Source organism: Anthonomus grandis, chromosome 8 (genome assembly GCF_022605725.1).
Source record: "Anthonomus grandis grandis chromosome 8, icAntGran1.3, whole genome shotgun sequence".
Classification (NCBI taxonomy): domain Eukaryota; kingdom Metazoa; phylum Arthropoda; class Insecta; order Coleoptera; family Curculionidae; genus Anthonomus; species Anthonomus grandis.
The window spans coordinates 29,867,699-29,889,741 of NC_065553.1; the positions used below are offsets into that span (position 1 = coordinate 29,867,699).

At 33.8% G+C, this 22,043-nt stretch overlaps 1 protein-coding gene across 1 annotated transcript in view; it reads left to right on the top strand.

The window, feature by feature from the left end:
• LOC126739178 (leucine-rich repeat transmembrane protein FLRT2-like) overlaps positions 1-22,043 on the top strand; it is a 43,403-nt gene that overhangs the window by 10,332 nt on the left and 11,028 nt on the right. Inside the window, exon 2 of the mRNA XM_050444745.1 lies at positions 14,833-15,022. Within this exon, the coding sequence (XP_050300702.1) occupies positions 14,849-15,022 (174 nt within the window). The 5' untranslated portion in view covers positions 14,833-14,848. The remainder of the gene's footprint in view (positions 1-14,832; positions 15,023-22,043) is intronic.

Consider the following 22,043-nt stretch of genomic DNA (forward strand, 5'->3'; position numbering starts at 1 on the left):
GGGGTAGTTCAGTACAACAGAAGAATCCATTTCAGTATAGGAACCCATGTCCGAAAATGCGTCACTACGCCACTACGGCCCTAAGACGCGTTAAAATTTATAAAAAACATTAATTACCTAAATAGGATCTGCTGAATTTATTTTTACCTTTTGTAAATAATACCACCACAACAATTGTTTAAAATCAACGCTTATCAATGTCGATTCTCAATGTCATGTTTAAAAATTTTATAGCTTACAATTTTTAAACATTTATTGCTAATGGAAAACTTTACCAATCAAGAATTGGCGGATATGCATTTGGCATATGGAGCAACAAACTGCAATGCACGAGCAGCATCACGGTTGTATCATGAACGTTATCCCGAACGACAGCATCCTGGATACAAAAAGTTTATTGCGGTTCATCGGCGGCTCACTGAGACAGGCATCTTTAAGACCAAGATGCATGATACTGGTGTTGCTCGAACCGTAAGAACGGTCGAATTTAAAGAAGAGGTGCTTCAGCGAGTTGCCGATGAACTATCAAATAGCACACGTGACGTAGCTAAGAATATGAATACGAGTAATGCTTCTGTCTGGCGGGTACTACACGAGCAACAACTCCATCCTTACCACTTCCAGAAAGTTCAAGGTATGACTGCAGCCGATTATCATCCTAGAGTTCAATTTTGTCGATGGCTTTTGGATCACATCATTGCACAACCAAATTTTTTACGATATGTTTTGTGGACCGATAAGGCCTCTTTCACAAGAGACGGTATTTTTAATAGTAAGAATAGCCATGTTTGGGACGAAGAAAATCCTTATGCAATTTGTCACGAAAACATTAGAATCGTTGGTCTGTCAACGTATGGGCAGGCATTGTTGATGATTATTTAATTGGGACCTTCTACCGAAATGGTTAACAGGACCTATTTATCTGCGTTTCTTCGAGAAAGTTCTCCCAGAACTCCTTGAAAATGTTCCACTAAAGGTTAGACAGCAAATGTGGTTTCAGCATGATGAAGCGCCGGCTCACTTTGCTCTACAGGTATGCGAGTATTTGGCTCAGCGGTTTGGGCACCGTTGGATTGCCAGAGGTGGATCAGTTTCTTGGCCTCCTAAGTCACCCGATTTAACGTCGCTCGATTTTTTCTTGTGGGGACATGTAAAGTCTTTAGTCTACAAAACTCCAGTAGAATCAGAGCTAGACTTAATTGAACGAATAACAGCAGTATTGGAAATCATTCAAAACGAGGATCAAATTTTTAGTGTAGTCCGCCGAAATCATGTGCGGCGTTTAAATCGGTGTATTGAGGTTGGAGGAAGACATTTTGAACAATTGTTGTGATAATATCATATACAAAAGGTAAAAATAAATACATCCGATCCTATTTAGGTAATTAATTTTTTTTTTAATTTAAACGCGTCTTAAGGCCGTAGTGGCGTAGTGACACATTTCCGGACATGGGTTCCTATACTCAAATAGATTCTACTATTGCACTGAACAACCCCTAGAAGTTTGATCCCATAGTTTTGAAACACCCTGTATATATTTATTATTTATGTCTTTTTTTTTAACCTTACAGACTGCTATCCCTCGACCAACAGCCTCGTTATGTATTGCAGGTTCAAACATGATTACTTCACAGTCCGTGGTATTGCTATTAACGCAGCCCTCTAGAACGATCTCATTTCGTTATGATATCAAAGCTTCCCCGGAAATATGACTTGAACACTGTAATCCCTTTCACGATGCAAAATAATTTCCTCATCGTCGGTATTTACTTTAAATGAAGCTTGCTAAATACAGGTCGACGATCGCCTCTTCGCATCGACTTGCTTTAGTTATCCGGATTGCCGGGAGTAGAACTAGCGGCTTCCGAACAGTATCTTTTATATGACCAGCTTTGCCATATTTCCAACACTCCAACTCGCGCTCCTGGCGAATAAATAACTTAACTTTAACACTTAATGGATTCCTCGTCCTCCCTTGGAATCTGGAAGTTGTTGGCAATTTTGAATTTAAGGGCCCGTGTTAGTGCATCTACTAGCTTAGGTGGATGTGTTAGTAAGGATTACCTCATTTCACCACTGCGAACTCCATGCAGGAACGACTGCCAAATATTGCATGATCCTTTCTTAGACATCAGGATATGCCAGTCGAACCAAACAAGCAATATCGGTTTCAAATTCTTGCAAAGACTCCCGTGACTTTTGGCACCAATTTTTCAGCTGCGTGTGATGACATGTTTTATGTGTGACTGGCTTTAACTCACCTTCAAATTCCTCACTAGGTAATCGTATACTTTTCCGTTTTTACGTTTTCATCAATTTAATCAACGGGAAAAATCCTACTCATTTGCTAATATAATCGATCCTGTATCTTAAATATTAACAAGTTTACCAATAGTGCCAACTTAATCGGAGACACAATGTATATATGGACGTCGCCCGCCGATGTACCTAGTAACATTGTCTGTAACTAAATTGACTATGTTAGTTAACAAGGGGTTCAGAAACTGCTTTAATTTAGTTAAAACTTATCCTGCGGTGGATATTGCATCAGATGATATACCTCTAATAGGAGTTATAAGAGTGAAATTGATGAAAGCAAAAAAGGAAATGATTTCGCAATATGACATAAAGGCTTTTCAACAACCTCTACTAAAACAAAAAACAACCGAATAAGTTAACGCAAAGGTAAAAAAATTAAAAGATGCCAATGACATGCAGACTAGCGAATTCGCCAAGATAATAGATTCAATAAAAAAAAGCCAGAAAAGGAAACTAAAAAAAAATCTTGATTGACAAGTAAAATTTTAAGACTAATTTTAAACTAAGGTAGCGTACTCACTGTCGGGAGAAGCTACAGGCCCACCCATGTCAATCCACGAGGTAGAAAAACAAAAAAGTAGACAACATAGAAACTGAATTTATGAAGTTGTGGTTGAATGTGAATGAAGGATGGCTAGATTATTGACATTTTCAACAAAATTGATAATTCTAGAAATACCTCAGAAAAATGGCTGCAATCAGAAGTTTTAGTGTTCCCCAAAAAAAATGGGAGCAAAGAAGTGGAAGGAATATCGGATCATTGGTTTAAAGTATTTGATGTTCAACTTGTTATGCGAAAAAATTTTCCTTTAACAGTCCTTAACGGAGTAGAAGAAGGTATGCTTTTGAACATAGTTGGACTAAGTAATATTCGAAACGGCGATGATACCACTGCAAAGATTAATGGACCATATAGCGCAGTAAAGTCGACGATATGGTGTAGCAAAAAGGATATAAATGGTATAATAATCACCTATATGTCGACGGAACTTCAATTAAACGTGCTCAATAATATTCCTACCTTGGAACCATCATATATGAACAATGGGACAGTGCCCAAGAAATAAAATATCGTATAGGAAAAGCAAGGACGCTATTTAACAAAATGACTACCATCTTCAAAAGTCACAACATATCTCTTGAAATGAAATAAGGCACTTAAGATGCTGAATCTTTTCTGGTTTTACTTTTTTTTTATTTATGTATTTTTACAATATATACATTAAATTACAGTGTAAAAATAAAATAAAATCCTGGAAGCATTTAAAATGTGGCTGTATAGAAGAATGCCGGGACATTTGACTATCTATAGACTGTCGACGGTCCCGAGAATGCTTAAAGTACCATGGACAGCTTACATTACAAGCAAAGAGGTGCTAAGAAGAATGAAAGAAAATCTCGAAGTCATGTACACCATTAAAAAAAGAAAACTAGAATACCTGAGGCATGTTTTCAAAAATAAACAATTAGAAAAAAAACGCTTAAATTAGAAAGTTGCCAATTTTGATGATCGATTAAAACGAGGTATTAAAAAAAATATTACAACAATGATCTGACTAACTTTATAATAAATTTATTTTTAATAAACAATATAATAATAAACTTAAATAAATCCGAGAACCTATTTTAAATAGGATAAAGGCTATTAAATAATATGTACATAATTATGAAATAAATTGTTATTAATCTAAATGTTCGAAATGACCACCATTATTTTGTAAGCATTTTCGCGCATTCGTTACAATTTTCTTTTGAATGTTCCTTAACATTTGTAGAGAAATTTATTTGCACGCTTTTCTTATTTTGAAATTTAGGTCCTTTAAATTTTGGGACGTAGTTTGATAAACCTAGTCCTTAATAAAACCCCATGGGTGTTATATCAGGCGATCTTGCGGGCCAATTTATAGGACTGTTATTACCAATCCAACGATGTGGGTTAAAATTGTTCAGAAACCTTGTACAACGCCGATCTTGATATGCAGGTGCATCGTCATGTTGAAAATATTCAGTTTATTACAATACATACTGATTTTATACAGTAAGTTTCTTATTACATCAAGAGGAATGTCCAAAAAATCTTGCAGAGAATTTGTTAAAAAATTATGATATACTTGATGTTGTTAAGGAAATAAAAGAAAGTAACAAGCAAAAATGAAAAACTGACGCAAAAACTTGATGACTTCTGTCAAAAATGTTATTTTTGTTTGGTAACAAGGACAACGCAGACTTCAACTACCATCACAGCCAACTAAATTTTTACGGATAATATCAATAAGTATCAAAATTTAAAACTATATTTTTCAACATAATTATTTAGATTAGGGTTTATCGGGCTTAACACAAATAACCGCTAGTTTAATAGGCTTCAGCTTTTAATTAATTAAATTTTAATTCATGAGAAAAACAATAAACATTTTAGCAATTAAAAAAGTCAGATCCGCACTAAGGAAAAATTCCTGATTATGGTTCTCAATACGTTGAAACATTGGGAAACTTATAAATGAGATACATACTTCATTTTAATGGGAATAAAAAATACTTTCAAAATAACTTATAAAAAATTCAGGTCCGTATTTAAAAAAAAGAAGTTGGTAGCCGTTGTCAAGATAGCAAACGTCATAAAAAAAAATTAAAGATGAAGTTTTGTAGGGCACAAAAAATTATAAAACTTTGTAATTAAAACTAAATTTCTAAAACCAATAGTTTTGGAAATAATAACTAAAATAAAATTTGGCGTTTTTTATAAATCACCCTGTAATTCACAAGCTAATAAACATTTTGCAACGCTGTAAGAGGATTTATAATAAGCATCAAAATTGGCATCAAAGTTTTTTCTTATTTAACCGCCCTCGTATCTCCTATAGTTTCGGAAATAGCATTAGTCGCACATAGGACAGCCTGTATAGTTTTTCTCTTAGAAAAAAATTAATGATATTTTTTTTATTTTTTAATAATTTCTATTTCCTGACGCTTAATCAAGGGTAGTAACATAATATTATTAGTTAATTTATTAGTGTGGTCTTTCCATTGTATTTTTTACAAAGTTTTAGAATATTTTTCCTTTCTTTGGACTTAGAATTATAGTTATAATTGAAGGGGTTGATGGATAAAGGTGTTAACTGACAAAAAGTTAATTTTAGAGGAGAGCCAGGTAAAGTTTTTTGGTTGGAAGTTTTTCAAATGAAACTTTTAAGATAAAATTTTTACCGCAATCTATAGAATTTTTTACATCAATTTCTAGTTTATAATACGCATCTCATTTTTTTTTTTGAAAAAACTGTAATTAGCACCTTTATTCATAAAAAAAAAATAAACTGAAATTCTCATATTATGGATAAAGGAGCTAAGTAGCAGTAAGTTGGTAAACTATTATGATATAATCGTTTAGAACAACGATTTATTAAATACTTACACTTTATGGTAGAAGAGTCCAGCAAAGCCAGGAAGGGGACAATGACAGTTGACGAGATGCGTGAAATAAAGCGTCTAAAGGCAGTGGCGAGCGGATTTTTTTTTGACAAAATACAAAAATATAATAAACACTTATGCCTACGCTCCTGAGTGAGTATAGGCTTGCCGGGCTCTCGATGCTTAGCAACGACGTTTACAGTTTGCGCACCTTTGGCGGCAGGCATTTATTGTACCCTTCTGACTTTGGGATGACTCTATGCACTATGTATTAAAAAGTATAATACACAAAGTGAGTTTTTATTAAGATAATAACTGCTTACAAATTAATATGTAACTACAAATCCAAGAATAAAAAACAGAACTTTCTTCCTTATTTAAACTTAAATAAATATGTTAGTTTAAAAAAAATAATATTAAGTAGTTAGGTAGTACTCAAGTAGTTCTTCTTTTCTTGTTCTTATTATCTTCAGGATTTTCCACTGTAATAAACTGTTCATAGAACCATCTATAACTTTCTGGAATATATGGCAGCTGAGTTATGAGGTTGTCCAACTTTTCTTTAGATATGTTGCCTGTTTTTTCTTTCATGAAGGGTAATTTTGGAATTGATGGCGTGAAATTGCGTTTTAAAATATTTACCTCCTTAAATGGTTTATCTGGATTATAAGAGGTTTTGTACATATAAAAACCAAGCCTTTCGATTTTAATCCATTTAATGTCATCCCTGAAGTTTATCTTTTCATTGTCTGTGTTTTTTTTTTCTATTAATCAACTGAAGCATGTTAGAAAGTTCTTCAGTATTTCGAAATTGATGCTGCATATCAAATACGGCAGCATTTTTTACGCTTGCTACTTTTATAATATTGTGATATTACTCTGGAATAAATATAGTTTCATGCTTTCTAATTTTTTTCTTAATTCTACCAAAGTCTCGGTCTGAATCCAGGTACGAATGACCTACTTCAGGAAATTTGTGTTCAATAACACTAAATTTATTTTTTAATATTAAGTATTGATAGAAACAGATAATGTTAAAATTTTTATTTTGCATGAATCTGACCAAATAATGAGGTGGTCAATACCGTGCAAAAAATCGGAAAATATCTCAATCAAATAGTAGAGACAGCTTGTAATTTCACTGCTTCCCCTGCTTGCAATATTTTCTGTCCATGTTAACATAAATGGTCTTTCTTCTCTGGAAGTTATCGCGTGTACTCCAAAGTTATAAAACCAGAGCTGCCTTAAATAAAATGCCTTTGAAGTCGTTAACTTCGGAACAGGCATAGTTTGCTGCATATCTATAGTCATATAGCACATATTGCTATTTAAAAGTGTGTTGCTCTTATCTTTTTTTTGAGCCTCAAACCCTGCTTTATAAAACATTTTATGTATTTCGTCACCTTCGCCAGAATCACATTTCGAACATGTGTCACTTTTTGGACTCCCAAAACCTAAGTTAAATTCTGTAAGAAATATTTTTCTATACGTACTTTCTTTAACATAATGAGTCTTGGGTTTATCAGCACAATTGGTAGTATATAAAGAAAACATCTTTTTTAATGTAAGTATTGGAGACAGGTATCTTCTATTAGGATTTTCGTTTCTTGAATAATGCGATTCATCGGAAGGAAAACTTTTTATATGATCTATAATATATTTGCAAACTTCATCAGTAATTTTATGGGGTCTGATGCTATGTTTTCCTTGCATATCAGGACTTGGAAGTTCTATTTTTTTTCTTCCTATTTGAAAAAGTTGGCAAAAAGCAACTTTGCAAATAAATATCTGCTTTCCATCTATTGTAATAAAATATTTAAAGGAGCGCGTTCTGTTTTTAGTTGTATTTATTTTTTTGCGTTTTATAGTGTGTGGTATCATACTTCTAAATAGGAAAGCATTTTTAGTATTTATATCCATGCCGTAGAATTTTTTAAATATTACTTCCCTATTTTCGACAGAAAATTCAACACTGCATTTGCTTTGGCATTTGCATAGGTTTTCTGTTCTTACGCTTTTTGCGCAAATTTTATAACCCTTTTGGCGCATATATTCTTCGCCTTTACATCTGGCTATGGCAGCAGCCTTTCTTTTCCATTTTTCGGGATTTCTGCTCCTTCTTCTCGATTTCTTCTGAGAACGGTCGTCCTCTATTTCAGAACTGATAACTTGAGCATAACATTGAAATAACATTTTCACCTGTTTCTTCAACGTTAACTAAAAAAAAAAAAACAAAAAATTATTACAGATACTATAGTCAATTTTAATATAATACAAGTAAATACATACCACCTACAGTTTCCTCCAGGACGTCATCATCTGACGAATGTGAACTCTGCTGTTTTTTATTTTTGATTCGTTTTTTATTGTGAACTAAAAAAATATCAGAATTTATAAACATGCAAACCTGTCATCAACCAAAAACAGTATCAAAACGCATACGAAAAAATTTAAATACTAGTTAAATGCAAAAAATTAGTTAAACCCTTAACACCATCAACCTACCTAGTGTACGGAGTGGGAGATTATCGATATCTCGGAAGAACTATCACTGTCTGTGCTTGGCTTATATTCATCTGAGGAGCGTAAAAAATCTGCATTACTACCATTACCTAGAAAAGATATTAAATTACCAAAACGTAATATATTTTTAGCTATGCTTTTAAGAAAGTACGAGTACAATAAAATTCTACTTACTTCTTGATAAAAAATAGTTCATCTCATCTTCTGATGAGCTAAGTGTTTCCGTAAGGGTATCTTCCTTAGTTGAGGGATAATCAGAAGCTAAAAATCAAATTCTACAGAAAAAAACTGAAAAGAATCAAAATTTTGCGTATATCAGCATAAACTAGTTTAAATTATATTATTAAATAGAATTAGTCTTATTATGCCCCTAAAAAATAAGAGAAAAAAAGGTAATGTACATAACCTCATTCAACTTGGACATCCTAATATAATAAATACTTACTATAATTTACTTACTGTAAATATTAATAATAAATAGGAATTATATTCATATATACTAATTTACTTACCGTGTGTATCTTCTAAAGGCCTCCCAATATCTTCAGTATAATTTTCAATTTCAATTTGGGGTAGAGTTCTTACTATCACTTTTGAAACACTAGCCAAACTGCAAAATGCTTTGTCATTATTAGTTTTTTTTATTGACATTAATGCCAAATCGACGATATGCTTTCCTCGCGACATGCTGTGTACAAATAATATGAAAACTTATAAAAATATTGCACTGTTTCCTCTACGAAAACACATAAAATCTGACATCACTTTTTAGCTTAGGATCAATTTACAGTGAATAAAGGTGTTAAGTGATATGAATTTAAAGTTTTTTAGTGGATAAAGGTGTTAAATGATCTTAACACCTTTATTCACAGGAGATCATTCTTTTTGAGGCAGTTAACACCTTTATCCACTGGTTATCTCGAAAATGGTGAAAGTTGGCAGCACAGAAGTTCATAAAATAGGTGTAAAAGGACTTTATCACCTCTATCCACTAAAAAAGTAAATTTTTCGAAAAATGTTACCGTTGATTGAATATTTGGGAAGATACGCAATCCTGTGTTAAAAAGTGTACCCGGTCGACTATCGGATTGCCGTTCAGTTTCGTGCACCGTGTGGTGCTGCCGCGAAGCGTCAAATCTAGGAACGATTTATTTTAGCTGCGTGGACTTGGCTTTTGGCTTCTTTGAGTCAGGTTTTCAACGACGCTGGAATCTCCGGTTACGCGGCCGTGTTGGATATTTTTTTAAGATATGGGATGATGCTGCCAACTATGTTTTTATTATTTTTTTTGAACATACAACACGGTGTCATTTATGTGGTGGTCAAGTGATAAGTGATATACTTAAGGGTGGAGGCATATTGAAATTTCTTAAAAGTTAAATTTTATAAACAAATTACTTACCAAAATATGTTTTTGAGACAAAAATATATATAAAAAGCTATTTTTACAAAATTACCAACAAAGTTTAATACAAGCTATAATTCCAACAAACATTATGTTTCCTCCATTTTGTGTTCAAGAGGGTCAAGTTTTTAAATAAAAAGCCCGTTGCACTTAATTAACTCAAAACTAATATACAAGAAATATGTGGAACAAATTTTAAGATATAAGTAGGTTTCACGTAATTATTATAAAGCATAATTGAAATAATTCATAAGACTTAATACCGATGGTAATATAACTTCTTGATCAATAATTTTTTGTAAAAAGTAACCCATTTTGTCATGTGATTCAATATCTGAAAAATTGTGCAGCGTAGTGAGATCTGTAAAGTAAGGGGTTGTGAGTGAGGATGTCAATAGAAATAGAAAATATGCCACATTTTAAGTTTTAAGCGACACAGGAAAATTCTCAATTACCAGTTGTTACAACTATACTTAAAACTATAAAAAGATACCTAGTAACAAAAAAAAACATTTTGTTTAAAGACCCCGCATCACGGTTATACAGGACGTCAATAGAGGTGGTATAATTAGATGAAAGTTGAGCAATATAGTGTCCTATTATAATAAAATCTAAATACTTCCTAAATTTTGCAAAAAACTGAAATTTGGCAAAATCATTTTATTTTTTTTCTGGCGTTATTTCAAAATATATGACAAAAGTATTTATTAAATGAATAAATTATTGTGACCACTTTTTCTCGCTTATACGATGACACCTTTAAATTTAAAATACGACGTTCTGTATTTAAAAAGCCATCATCAACTTTGTTTTTCTTTGTCGGCGCTATATTGACCATTTGCAGTTTAACGACGCGGGAATCTTTGGGCGCCCGGCCGTTTTGTTATTTTTTTAAGACAAGGGCGATGATGATAACAGCGCTTTTATTTATTTTGTTATTGCCGATATTTAAATGCGCTGTGATCTCGCATAAATAACTAGATAAATGTGGTGGTCAAGTAATGTATTGGAAGGTGCTATTCTCTTACAACTTAAATTTTATTAACAAATAATAAATTACTTACCAAAATCCTTTTTTGAGACAAAAATAAATAAATAAAAACAAAACAAAAATTCAATAAGCTTTTATTTATTAATTAGAAAATTAACAAAAATATTAAATAAAGGTGATGATATAGGTAGGGGTTTCACGTAAATATAAAGAGTAAATTAAATAATTAAAGATTTAATATCTATATACGGTACTATAGTTTTTTAGAGTCAATAATTTTTTGCAAAAAGTAGCCCGTAATGTGATTTTTGACAATATGGGTTTGTGAAACCAGCCAATATCTCAAAAACTGTGTAGGGTAGTGAGATGTGTGAAGTACACTTTTTTTTGGACAAAAATATTGAAAAATATTTGGATTTATGTGGATATCTGTAATTTTCGGTAATGCTCTTGTGGTTTTGCTTTCTTTATCTAATAAGTACGTTTTAACAACGTCTTGCCAAGATACAGAAATACCATTTATTCGAAATTCTAACTTTGGATTCATAAAATTATTTCTTAAGCTTTTTAGTAAGTGAAGAACATCAAATAAGGTAAACACATTAGAATTGTTAATGGTAATAATGGGATTTCTTCTGTTGCGCCTAAAATTTTAAACGCACTCCTATTGTTGGTGCCCTTATCACAAACTAGAGCGACTGGGAAAAGTTGTACATTTTGTATACCCCGAATAACATATGGTATTATTTGTGCCAGCATATTCTGTTTTATTGGCCCATTTGAAGTAAAATAGAAAAGCGGAACTTTCCAATTCTCAAACACCCCTCTAACAAAAAAAAATAACGCGGAATTGGCAACCTCGTTTTTTCGCCCAAGAAATCCCAAATCCTCGTATCCTTCAATAAAATCATAATATTTATTATATTGTAACTTAGGCTCTAAATGAATTTCATCAAAAAGGACTACACATGCTCGTTCTCTTCTAGACATGGTTTCGACCTTTATTTTCAATTTTTTTGTCAAAGCATTTTCCAGACCAGTTTTTAAATTTATAACTAGAAGCCATGACTGAATCGTACGAACCGATGACAAAAAAAAAACAACAATTTTTCTCTTAAAAACTTGTAACATCCAGGCGACTTATAATAAAGAGAAAGTGCCAAATGTCGCTCATTGGTCTCCAAACTTTTTTCCTCGTTGGAGATAACTGCATGTTAATTAGTGTTTTTATAGCTGTACTTTTTCCTTTAAGTAAATTTGCCAAAAAGTTTTTAGACACTAGATTTGCTTTCTTTTTAAGGCGTAAATAGTTATTTTTTTTAACTTTAAACTTTTTTTTTAATGAAGTTAACACTTAAAACTCTTGATTTTTTTTTAATATTAGATTTTGTGGAAGATGGGGTATCTGGATAATCTACAGTGAACTTTGGAACTGTCTGTGTGCTTTGAGGACTGGGACTGTGACGTACAAGTTTAACTTTTCATGTTGGTCACCGACAATCTTCGTGAAGCCTCTTACGAGAATAAGTTTTTAATTATTTATTTGAAATATAAAACAGTTTATCCATCTTCTAAAAGATTAAGGGGTCATTCAAAAAAATTAGCTATACAGTGCTTTCATTTCAAAATGAACCATCCTTAATAACTTCTCAGAAAAAAAACTTCCTAAAAAAAACACGTGAATTTAGATATACAGGAGGACGTTTAATTTTATATTTTAACTAGGAAGAAATTTCTTAAATGGAAAAAAGTTTATTAAGTTGTATCATTATATTACAACCAGCCAGTTAAAGCTAAATTTGTTCTATATCACTAAAAATAACAGGTGTAGAATTATTTTTGGACAATTGCTAAAGAATATTCAAATTCTTAAAAAACACTAAATTTTAAAAGAAAATTTTAACTTCCTTTATTTAGAAACATATGGTTTATGGTTGATCGTTCTCACATATGCTTACTCGTTGACATATGCTTGATCTATTCGAAGACTAGAATAGATCAAGTGTTACCAATTTTACCAATTTTTAAAGAAAATATATCTCCTTAAAATTCAAGTATTTCTTATTTAGATTTTATTGCAAACAAAAGCAAATTTGGAAAAATTTACCAAACACTTACCATTTTTTGGACTATGCTGCAAAATATCAACTTGAATATGCGTGCCAGGCAATACATTTATATCAATTGTATCTACAAATAAAAACTTTCTAAAGACTTGTATTATACTATCTGCTAAATTTAGAGACATTTAAGTACAAGTGCTCAAAATTGACCAGTGCATTCAGTTTTTTGTTTATTAAATATTAGGATTATTATAAATATATATAATAATATTACGATCGAAATACCGTCAAATACCGTCAAAAGCTAGTATCTAACAGAAAATTAAAAAGTTATCACCCAAAAGTAGTTTTCACTGTATTTTATTACTTAGATCTGTTATAAGTTACTTATTTTATTGGGTATTACGTCATTTATAGCAAAAATCAATTTAGAAAATACCATTAAAAATACATTACTTGTAATAATCAATATTTAACAACTGAAAAAGATTTTATTAAAGATATCTTAATACAAAATAATTATTTTAGTTTGTTAGTTTAATTAGAGTTTGATTATGCACGTATAAAATTGAATCAACCAATTTTTACGACAAATCTTATTTTACTATTTATTCCAGGTTTTTCTTATAATATAAAAAGCATTGCTAAAAAATTTAACATAAGAATTATTTTTAAATCACAAAACACATTACGATATTTATTACGAAAAACTTAACCTTTCAATTAAAATGAACTTAATAAAAATCTAATATATAAAATTCTTTGTACTTGTGGTAAATTTTACATAGGTGAAACCTGTAGACCATTATCAATAAGAATTAATGAACATAAATCTTACATAAATAAATATATACCTTTAGATATAAATATAGACCCTATAAATAAAAAGTAATATCCTATAAAGAGCTTCTTTATCCCGCCCAAAAATGTTTGTGATACGTCTTTAACATCTTCTAGTTAGCAAATTAAGTGGCTTGTTAAATTTAAAATATTTGTTTGCTGTAGCACTTTTTTTGAAAAGCGAAGCTTTCTTAAACTTTTTATCCTAAAATGATGAGATCTATCGTCTCTTTACATTTGTGCATTAAAAGAATTATCCTGTCTATATGTAAGTAATATATAATAATAATTATAGTTATAATAATATTATAATACTTCTTGTCGGTAAGGTTTGTCACCAACTTGTAAAAGGGTTTGAAAATATGCAAAAGGGCAAATAGGAATATTTTCAGTAATGCGAGCACGAGAATGAGCATTAAAAGTATACCCACTCAGATACTTTTAATACAACAGATATCCAAGAAAAATTTTTAACAACTACCAAATTGCAATACGGCAAAGTGCAAACACGAACCTGTGCAAAAACTCTCCCACACGACTCAGGGATGATCGGCTGATTACTAATGAGAAGCGACGGACGAAATTATTTTCGCGCATACTGGAGAGAATCGCCATCTATTTTTCACGCATATTTGCGGTCACGCTTTAGCCCATAAGGTTGCGTATCTTCCCAAATATTCAATCAACGATGTTACTTAACACCTTTATCCATTAACCCCTTTAATTATAATAATAGTTATAATATTTAGTTGGGATTTTGAAGTTTCATCAAAAAAATTAAAGTGGTAATAATAAATACATTAGATAGAAAATATATTTTCTATTAAATTATTTAGACAGTCCAGTGAGTTAAATTACATTATTTAAAATGGGGGTTATTGCAGATCTATTTTTTTTACTTCGGATATTTCACAATTATACATTTTTCTATGTCGAATATAATTTCTCAATTTTTAATAAATTAGATATAGTAAGGCTAAGATAAGTTAAATTGAGTTGGAGACATACCAGCCCTTACTTATATATTTAAATTTTACATATCACATGTGGAATCGATACCATTTTTAATGAGGGGAAAATATAAACAGTTAGTGCGTGTTAAAATGCATTTCAGTCCCTGTTGTTTCTTCTATGTATGAACGTAGATTTTAAGAAATATCGTAATATAATAAAAATATAACGTGACATCTTATTCTCGCGGTACTTTGTATACTTCAGTCTCATATAGAAAATCTTTACCCTTTATTTACATGAACTCAATAATTATGTTAACACTATTTCAGGCAATTTAGCAACAGAATGGAAACTAGACACTTATTGATTTTTTTAATATTCATACTGAATGAAAATGACGTGTCCCAAAGCCGAGAATCGAAGAAGTGTAAGTTACACAATGTTTATGGTTTAAAAGCATTGGATTGCCATGATCTGTTTTTAAATGAATTTCCAAAAGGTTTGACCTCAAATGTACAAGTAAGTATATATTTTAATTGCTTTTATACGTAATAAGTATTAAGGAGCGGTTGGAACGTGTACATTATTATTTTTCATAGAATCATCTTCATCAAGTCCTCTTCATCGCTTACAACCATATTTGAAGTTATCGACTGCACAATTTTATCATTCCTTAAAATTTCTCTTGTAACCATATCATTATCGATTTTCATATATTCGCTAAAATTGAAATTAGGAAATTTCTTCTTAACTTATTCTTCCACCAAATTTTTGATGTCCACATAAGAATCAGGTTCCGATTCTTCTAACTGATGCTTCTTCAACCATTGATTCAGTGGTATGTCATCATCTAACTCATATTTAAACTCCTTTCTTGAAAATCTCCTTGACTTACACAAAAAACTTTTAGCTATGCCATATGAACAACATTTGTGGTGTCTAAAAAGTCTATAAAGAAATTTCTGTTTATATCCATTACGTTTAACCTTTTCATAAGAGCAATTTTTCGGTCATCATAATTTAAAGAATATAATATTACGTAAAGAGTTTTGAACTTGTGTTTGGCGCTGTTTATAAAAGGAAAAAATATTCTAGATCGGTAAAAACAAGTTTCCTATATACGGAAGTTCGCTATACGCGAAATCATTAAAAAAATACATTGGACTTATATACAGGAGGATTTTTCGTGAGACAAAAAATGTTCGCTTTAACCGAAAGTTCGCTATAAAAAGGTTCGTTATAGGTGGACTTGACTGTAGTTGTAAACAATTACGGTAAAAATGAATATTTCTAGTAGTCATAAGTAATCGTAATGATATCATAGGCAATATGTGGTGTACCGTTTTTCTAGAATAGTATCGTTTACTTTAAATGCAGCAACTTTTAATTTATTATATACGCTGAATACAAGTAGTGTGTTTTATTTAATAAATGATCCTGTTTAGTAAATTAAATAGCTGAATATTTTCACACGCAACGAACGATAAAAACGCTATATTGATGTCAGGTGTGGAGTGTAAATTGGACGTCAGTCAACTAGATATTGGTACAAAAATAAATAATAGTGGACTAAAATAAATCAGATTAAAGTATGTAAAAATGCTAAAGCTATTGGATTTGAAAGTTGTTGACCTGAAAAGGAACGGGACTGCGATATGACGGGAAATAAGGCGGACTTGAGGGAGCGGCTTTGACTAGTTGAGAAAGAACACAACTGTATTTTTGCTGGTTTAAGCGATATAGGTCAAATATGGCAAAGTCTGGAAGTGAAGTTGTAAGAAATTTTTGCCAACCTGAAAGCTAAATTGCTAAAAAATTCTTCAAAAATTAAAGAAGGTTTGAAAAAAGAATTGTTGGAAAAGTATGCAAAATTAGAAGAAAGTGTCGTCAGCTTGCTGCAAGTCAAATTGCTAAAAAATTTCGTCAACTTGAAAGGTAAATTGTGCCAAACTAGAGGAAAACTTTGTGACTTTGTTGAGCTTGCGGAAAATCTAAGGGAGAGTTCTGCCAAGTCGGAAAAAAAGATTTTGACGAACAAGAAAGAATTAAAAGAAGAAATCCTGAAAAAATCTTCTTCACTGGAAAAGTGGATTCTATATTTGGTGGAGGACAGGATCAAGGAAATTTAAAATAGAATCAGAACATCGAACGTCAATATTATCAATGAACCGCCCTGAAGATCTATAGCAGCGAACAGCAAGAACAAAGTTTATGGTAATACAAAATCTGTTGGGCTGATGCAAACCGCCTCAATTTTTGTACTACAACATGGAATAATTATCAGCATTAGTTTAAAGCGGCTGCAAAAGAAAACGGTTGTTCTCATCTAGGGAGAAGACCACTGCTTACATTAGCCTTAAGAGGAAATGCCGATGCCATCCGGCAAAAAATGTCCCCCGAAGAACAAAAAGTATAGGACCACCTAGTGAGGCATATGCCTTGGAAATGCGTTATGGCCAATCAGACCTGAAACATGTCTACCATACGCGGTTGAAAAATCGATAGCAGAGTCGAAGGAGTCTTTGCAATATTTTGAAGCCGATATAGCACGTTTGGTTCCACTGGCGTATCCAGATATTCAGAAAAGGACATGGAACGTTTGACAGATAAGGGCGATCGTCGACCTATATTCAGCAAGCCCCAGTGAAAATAAATACCGCCCGGGTCTCCCCGCTGCAGCACCATAGCAACAGTGTTTTCGTCGATGCCTATGTGAATGGATACAGGTGCAACAAAAATAATTACATAACCTGACATAGTCTGCATATCTGCCAGTGAGATTCAGCAGTCAAAATGACATCTACGACGGGACATCGGAACGGACATAATGGATACCAAGGGCTAGTTAAGCTTTAAGCAGGGAGTCCTGAAGGGCATATTTGAGACTGAGGCAGTTGTTGGCACATTGTGAAAGAAATTACAGTATTCGAGTCGAACTTCCGAAACTTTGTGCGAAGCGTCATCATTCTGGAGCAAAACCACGGACGGTGAAATAGTCATGTTCGAACCTGCAATGACGAAAATGTATTACACCAGTAGTACTGATAAAGAAGAAAAACGGTTCGACCAGATTCTGCTTAGATTACTGGTAGCTTAATGACGTGACTAAAAAGGACAGTTGTCCTCTTTCTTGCATTAATGATACTTTAGATACCCTGGCTGGATCGAAGATCGTGCAATGACCTTTTAAGAGGACTATTCTAAAAGACTTGCCTGGTTTACTCTGATGACATTATTTTAGTAGGAACATCGTTTGAGGACTACATGAAAAATCTGTAAGTGTCTCTAAGCCTACGAGGTTCTGGATTAAAGTCGAGCCCAAAGAAACGTTATCTGTTTTAAAGAGCTTTGCAATATCTGGGTCACGTCATTTGGAGTAAAGTAGTTGCTGTTAACAAAGCCAAGGCACAGACTGTCAAAGAATGGCCAATTCCCAAAGACAACCATGAGCTACTCAGCTTCTTGGAATTATGCACTTACTACTGACGCTATGTGGAGTGATTTTCCGACATCGCAAAAGGAAGGAAAACATTCAGGAAGCCTTCGATCACCTAAAAGAAGGTCTGACAAGCGCACCAATCCTGAGCTATCCTCTACCTGAAGTAAAATTTATACTGGATGCCGACACTAGTCATGTGGGTAAAGGAGCGGTATTGTCCCAAGCCCAGGATGGTTAAGAAGAAAAAGTCATTCGCTATCTTAGTAAGTCGCTGTCCAACTCAGAACGCAACTGTGTCGTTATTCGCCGAGAGTTCCTGGCTGCTATAAAAGCGATAAAGCACTTCTACAAGTAGCTCTATGGAAGAAAGTTTCTGCTGCGAACTGACCATGCAGTAATGATGGCTCCTTCAGCTTAAGAATCCGGAGGGTCAAGTGGCAAAATGGGTAAAGAGGCTACAAGAGTTTGACTTAAGCCCTGTCCAGACGACTGCAAACATTGTCAGTGAGCAGAGGAGAAAGATGCTCAGTTTTTAAGAACCACCATCGTCGATAATACTTGGCAAAATAGGGATCTTATAAGGACCAAGAGGAAGATCACGATATCCAGATAGTCGATATCTAGATCGAAGAAGCCAATTTGGGAAGAAATTGCCAAGTATTCTCCCATTGTCAAGTTATATTGGATACAATGGAATCTAATTTTGCAATTCTCTTATTTTTGGAAGATCGACTCTTATGGCGGAAAATAGTTGACGACGATGGCAAAGAGAAAGGAAGGCAAACCGTTGTTTCTAAATGTCGGACTTTATAATTGCTAGAGGAAATCCATGCCGGTGTTTCGAAAGGACATCTTGGAGTAGCAAATAAGCTGGCAAAAAAAAGGGGAAAAATTTTACTGGATCATTAGCAAGGCAGGCGTAAGGGACTAGTACAGGAAATGTGTTGTATGTGCGGCAAGTAATAAGCTGCAGAGAAAGAAGATAAGGCTTTGATGCCTTAGTACAATAGGGCAAGTTCCTTTGAAAGGATTGCTGTGTGAATAAATACATCGTGGTCGTGATGGATGAGTTCAACAAATGGCCTGAGGCATACCCTCTACAAAACCAGAAAGCTAATTGCCGACGTCTTAATAAAAGAATGTATCTGATTTGATGTACCTTTGGAGCTACATTCAGATTAAGGACGATATTTTGAATCTATCTTATTTTCGAGCATTTGTAAGACGCTTGGAATCAAGAACACGAGAACTACTGCATTACACCCGCAGTCAGATTGTATGGTGGAACGACTGAATAGGACTATTAGTCGATATTTGGCCAACGTATTCTCTAGCCATAAAAGAGACTTAGATAGGTTTCTTCATTTGCTTCTGCTGGCTCGAATAGTGATGGAAAGAGAACTATGTCTCTTATGTGATCTGAAGTTTGGTTGCTCGCCAGGAAACGAAGGTTCTAGGGATAACTATGCGCGGCATAGGAAAATAGATCTCATTTATAATCAAGTGCGCATTTCCATTCAAGGCGTCAGCAATCGAATGAAACGCATTTGATATCAATGCCAAAGACCAGAGGTACAACTGAGTAGTGACAGGTTACTCGGTTTGACTTTACGACCTTAAGAGGCGGAAAGGTCTGTCACCGAAACTCTAAACATCTTGGAATGGGCCACACAAAGTTTTGGAAGCCATCAATGATGTTCGTTACAGAATACAAAAGCCACTGAGAGGTAATTCTCGAGTCATTCACTTTAACCGACTGACTCCTTATGGAAGCCTCGAAGACGCTGAGCTGCGGCAGATCCAATCAGAATTGAATTTGACATTCGATGAATTCATGGCTTATTATTCTAATGGCCAAAGAAGTCGGTTAGGCGTGACCTAGGAAGTGCAGCAAGACCTTTTTACTGCTTCAGCAGAGTATGCTCTGGCATATTGTGTGGCTAAGGATTTACAAATAATGGGAGGAATATTTGAGGTTTTCCGTTAATCGAGGACCGGAAAAAATTCCGGTCCTCGATTAAAAAGGAGTCCTCGAATAAAGACCGGAAAAGAAAGAGCTGTGGCGGTCTAACCCAAGAATAGAGTAAGCACTCAGAATAACCCATAAAGAGAGTGGAAGAAAGATCCTCTTTGTGGTTACCAAAGAGGCGTGACATCAGAAGCCAGCCTATAAGGACGTTTGGGACGCTTTGTGTTCTCTAAGGGAGAAGTTTCTTGCCAAGGTTCTGAGGAGCCTAGCAATTCCCAAACTCGATGTAGACTTGATAACCTAGGTTGGAGAATAATTCGCAGCATGTTATAAGTGGTCTTCAGGTCTACAGGCGTGCAAGTTCTGGTGAACTGTTATACTCCTCAACGTCGTTCTGTGTAGAAAACCTTTGATTGTTTTCTCTACAAGAGTTCCAGTTGCAAGAGGGGAACTTTGGAATCATTTCGGGATAAAATGAGCTTAGGGAGGATGCAGTGTAACGGTATTACAAACATTGAGAAACCAGCTGATTCTCCGTCATTCCGAAATAACACAAGTAGCACAATGCACGACGTCTCAAAGGTTCGCAAATCTTCCGGAATTATGGTTAATTAAGTATATAAAAAGCCGTGTCGCCACTGGGAGGCAGTTGTCAGTAAAGTGAAGTAAAGTTTGGAAATCGGCGCGAGATTTAAATCAGACATGCGCCACCGAGATATAATAAAAAATAATTAGTCCTTAAGACCAGCCAGACAGGCGTTCCAATGAAGCAGGTGGCATTGCCCACCCCCTCCCTCCCCTCCCGTACGGAAACTACAATGTCGGTACCCCATGGAAATCGCCCACCAGCTAACAATGACTTGGATGCTGCAACCAAGGAAGGCGTATGCACTGGATCAACGAGAATAACCTAGAATTCATACCACCTTGCAACACAAAATGAATGGGACAATATAGGATGCAAAGAACCTCTATAAGACATCTGGCTAGAGAAATTACCGAACCTGCAATTGGATTCCCTGGAGAAAACTTACAAACTGGCCTACTGCACTGCGAATGCTGTCATCTCTATAATTGAGAAACTAAAAAAATTAAAGAAAAATATTAATAATAAGACGATAATCACAACTTGGAAGGAAAGGCTGGAAAAAAAAGATAAGCAACACAAGAAAAACAATAGGAAAACTGAACTCATTTATTTCAAACTCCATGAAGCTTAAAAAAAAACTAAAAGAAGAAATCAAAAACATAGCAAAAGTAGCCAAAATTTAGAGAAGCACTCCGGACTACCATCAACAACTCAAAACCTACCGTAACAAACGAAAACAAAGACTGGCCGCACTAGGTGCTAGTATATGTTGTTACTATAAACGTAACCACTACGTCCGGGACAGAAACTTCTATTGAAGATATGCTCAAACACCGCAAGCAAAAAACACCATTGCCGGAGCCAAGAACATGCTCTCATTCTGGGAGAATATATAAGAACGACCGAAGAAAGCGCTTACTGGATAAAGAATGAGATTGCTAAAACGAGTGAAAACTAGCAATGCCAAAACCTAAAATTAGTGAGGCGGATATACTCAGTAGCTACTAGTGGAAGCAATTTACCGCACTACACAATGCTATAGCTGGGCAATTCCAGTCAATCCTAAAAAACCTGGAGCTAATGCCTATGTTTCTCATGGAAGGTATAACAAAAATGTTATCAAAAAAATTCTAAGAACTATCGACCGATAACCTGCCTGTCGTATCTAAATCCTGGTGTTTCACATTCTTACTTCAATAGCTGCCCAAAAAGATACCTAACTGAAAATAAAATTTTAACAGCGGAACATTTCGATGTAAAAAAGAAGCACAGATTTAGTTACTACAAATCAAGCTAGAACGAAATAGAGAAATCTCTTAGTTGCCTGTGTTGATTATAAAAAAGCATTCCCCTCGGTACCCCTTAGTTGCTTGACAAAGGTTTTCGATATTTACAAGACCGATTCTACTATAGTCAATCTGCACCACTACATGATGAGGAAATAGAAAACAAGGTTGAGAGTTTGCAATTACTAGTAGGAGTATATACTAGTATATTAACCGCAAAACCTAGAAATTAAAAGGGGATTTTTTCAGGGATATAG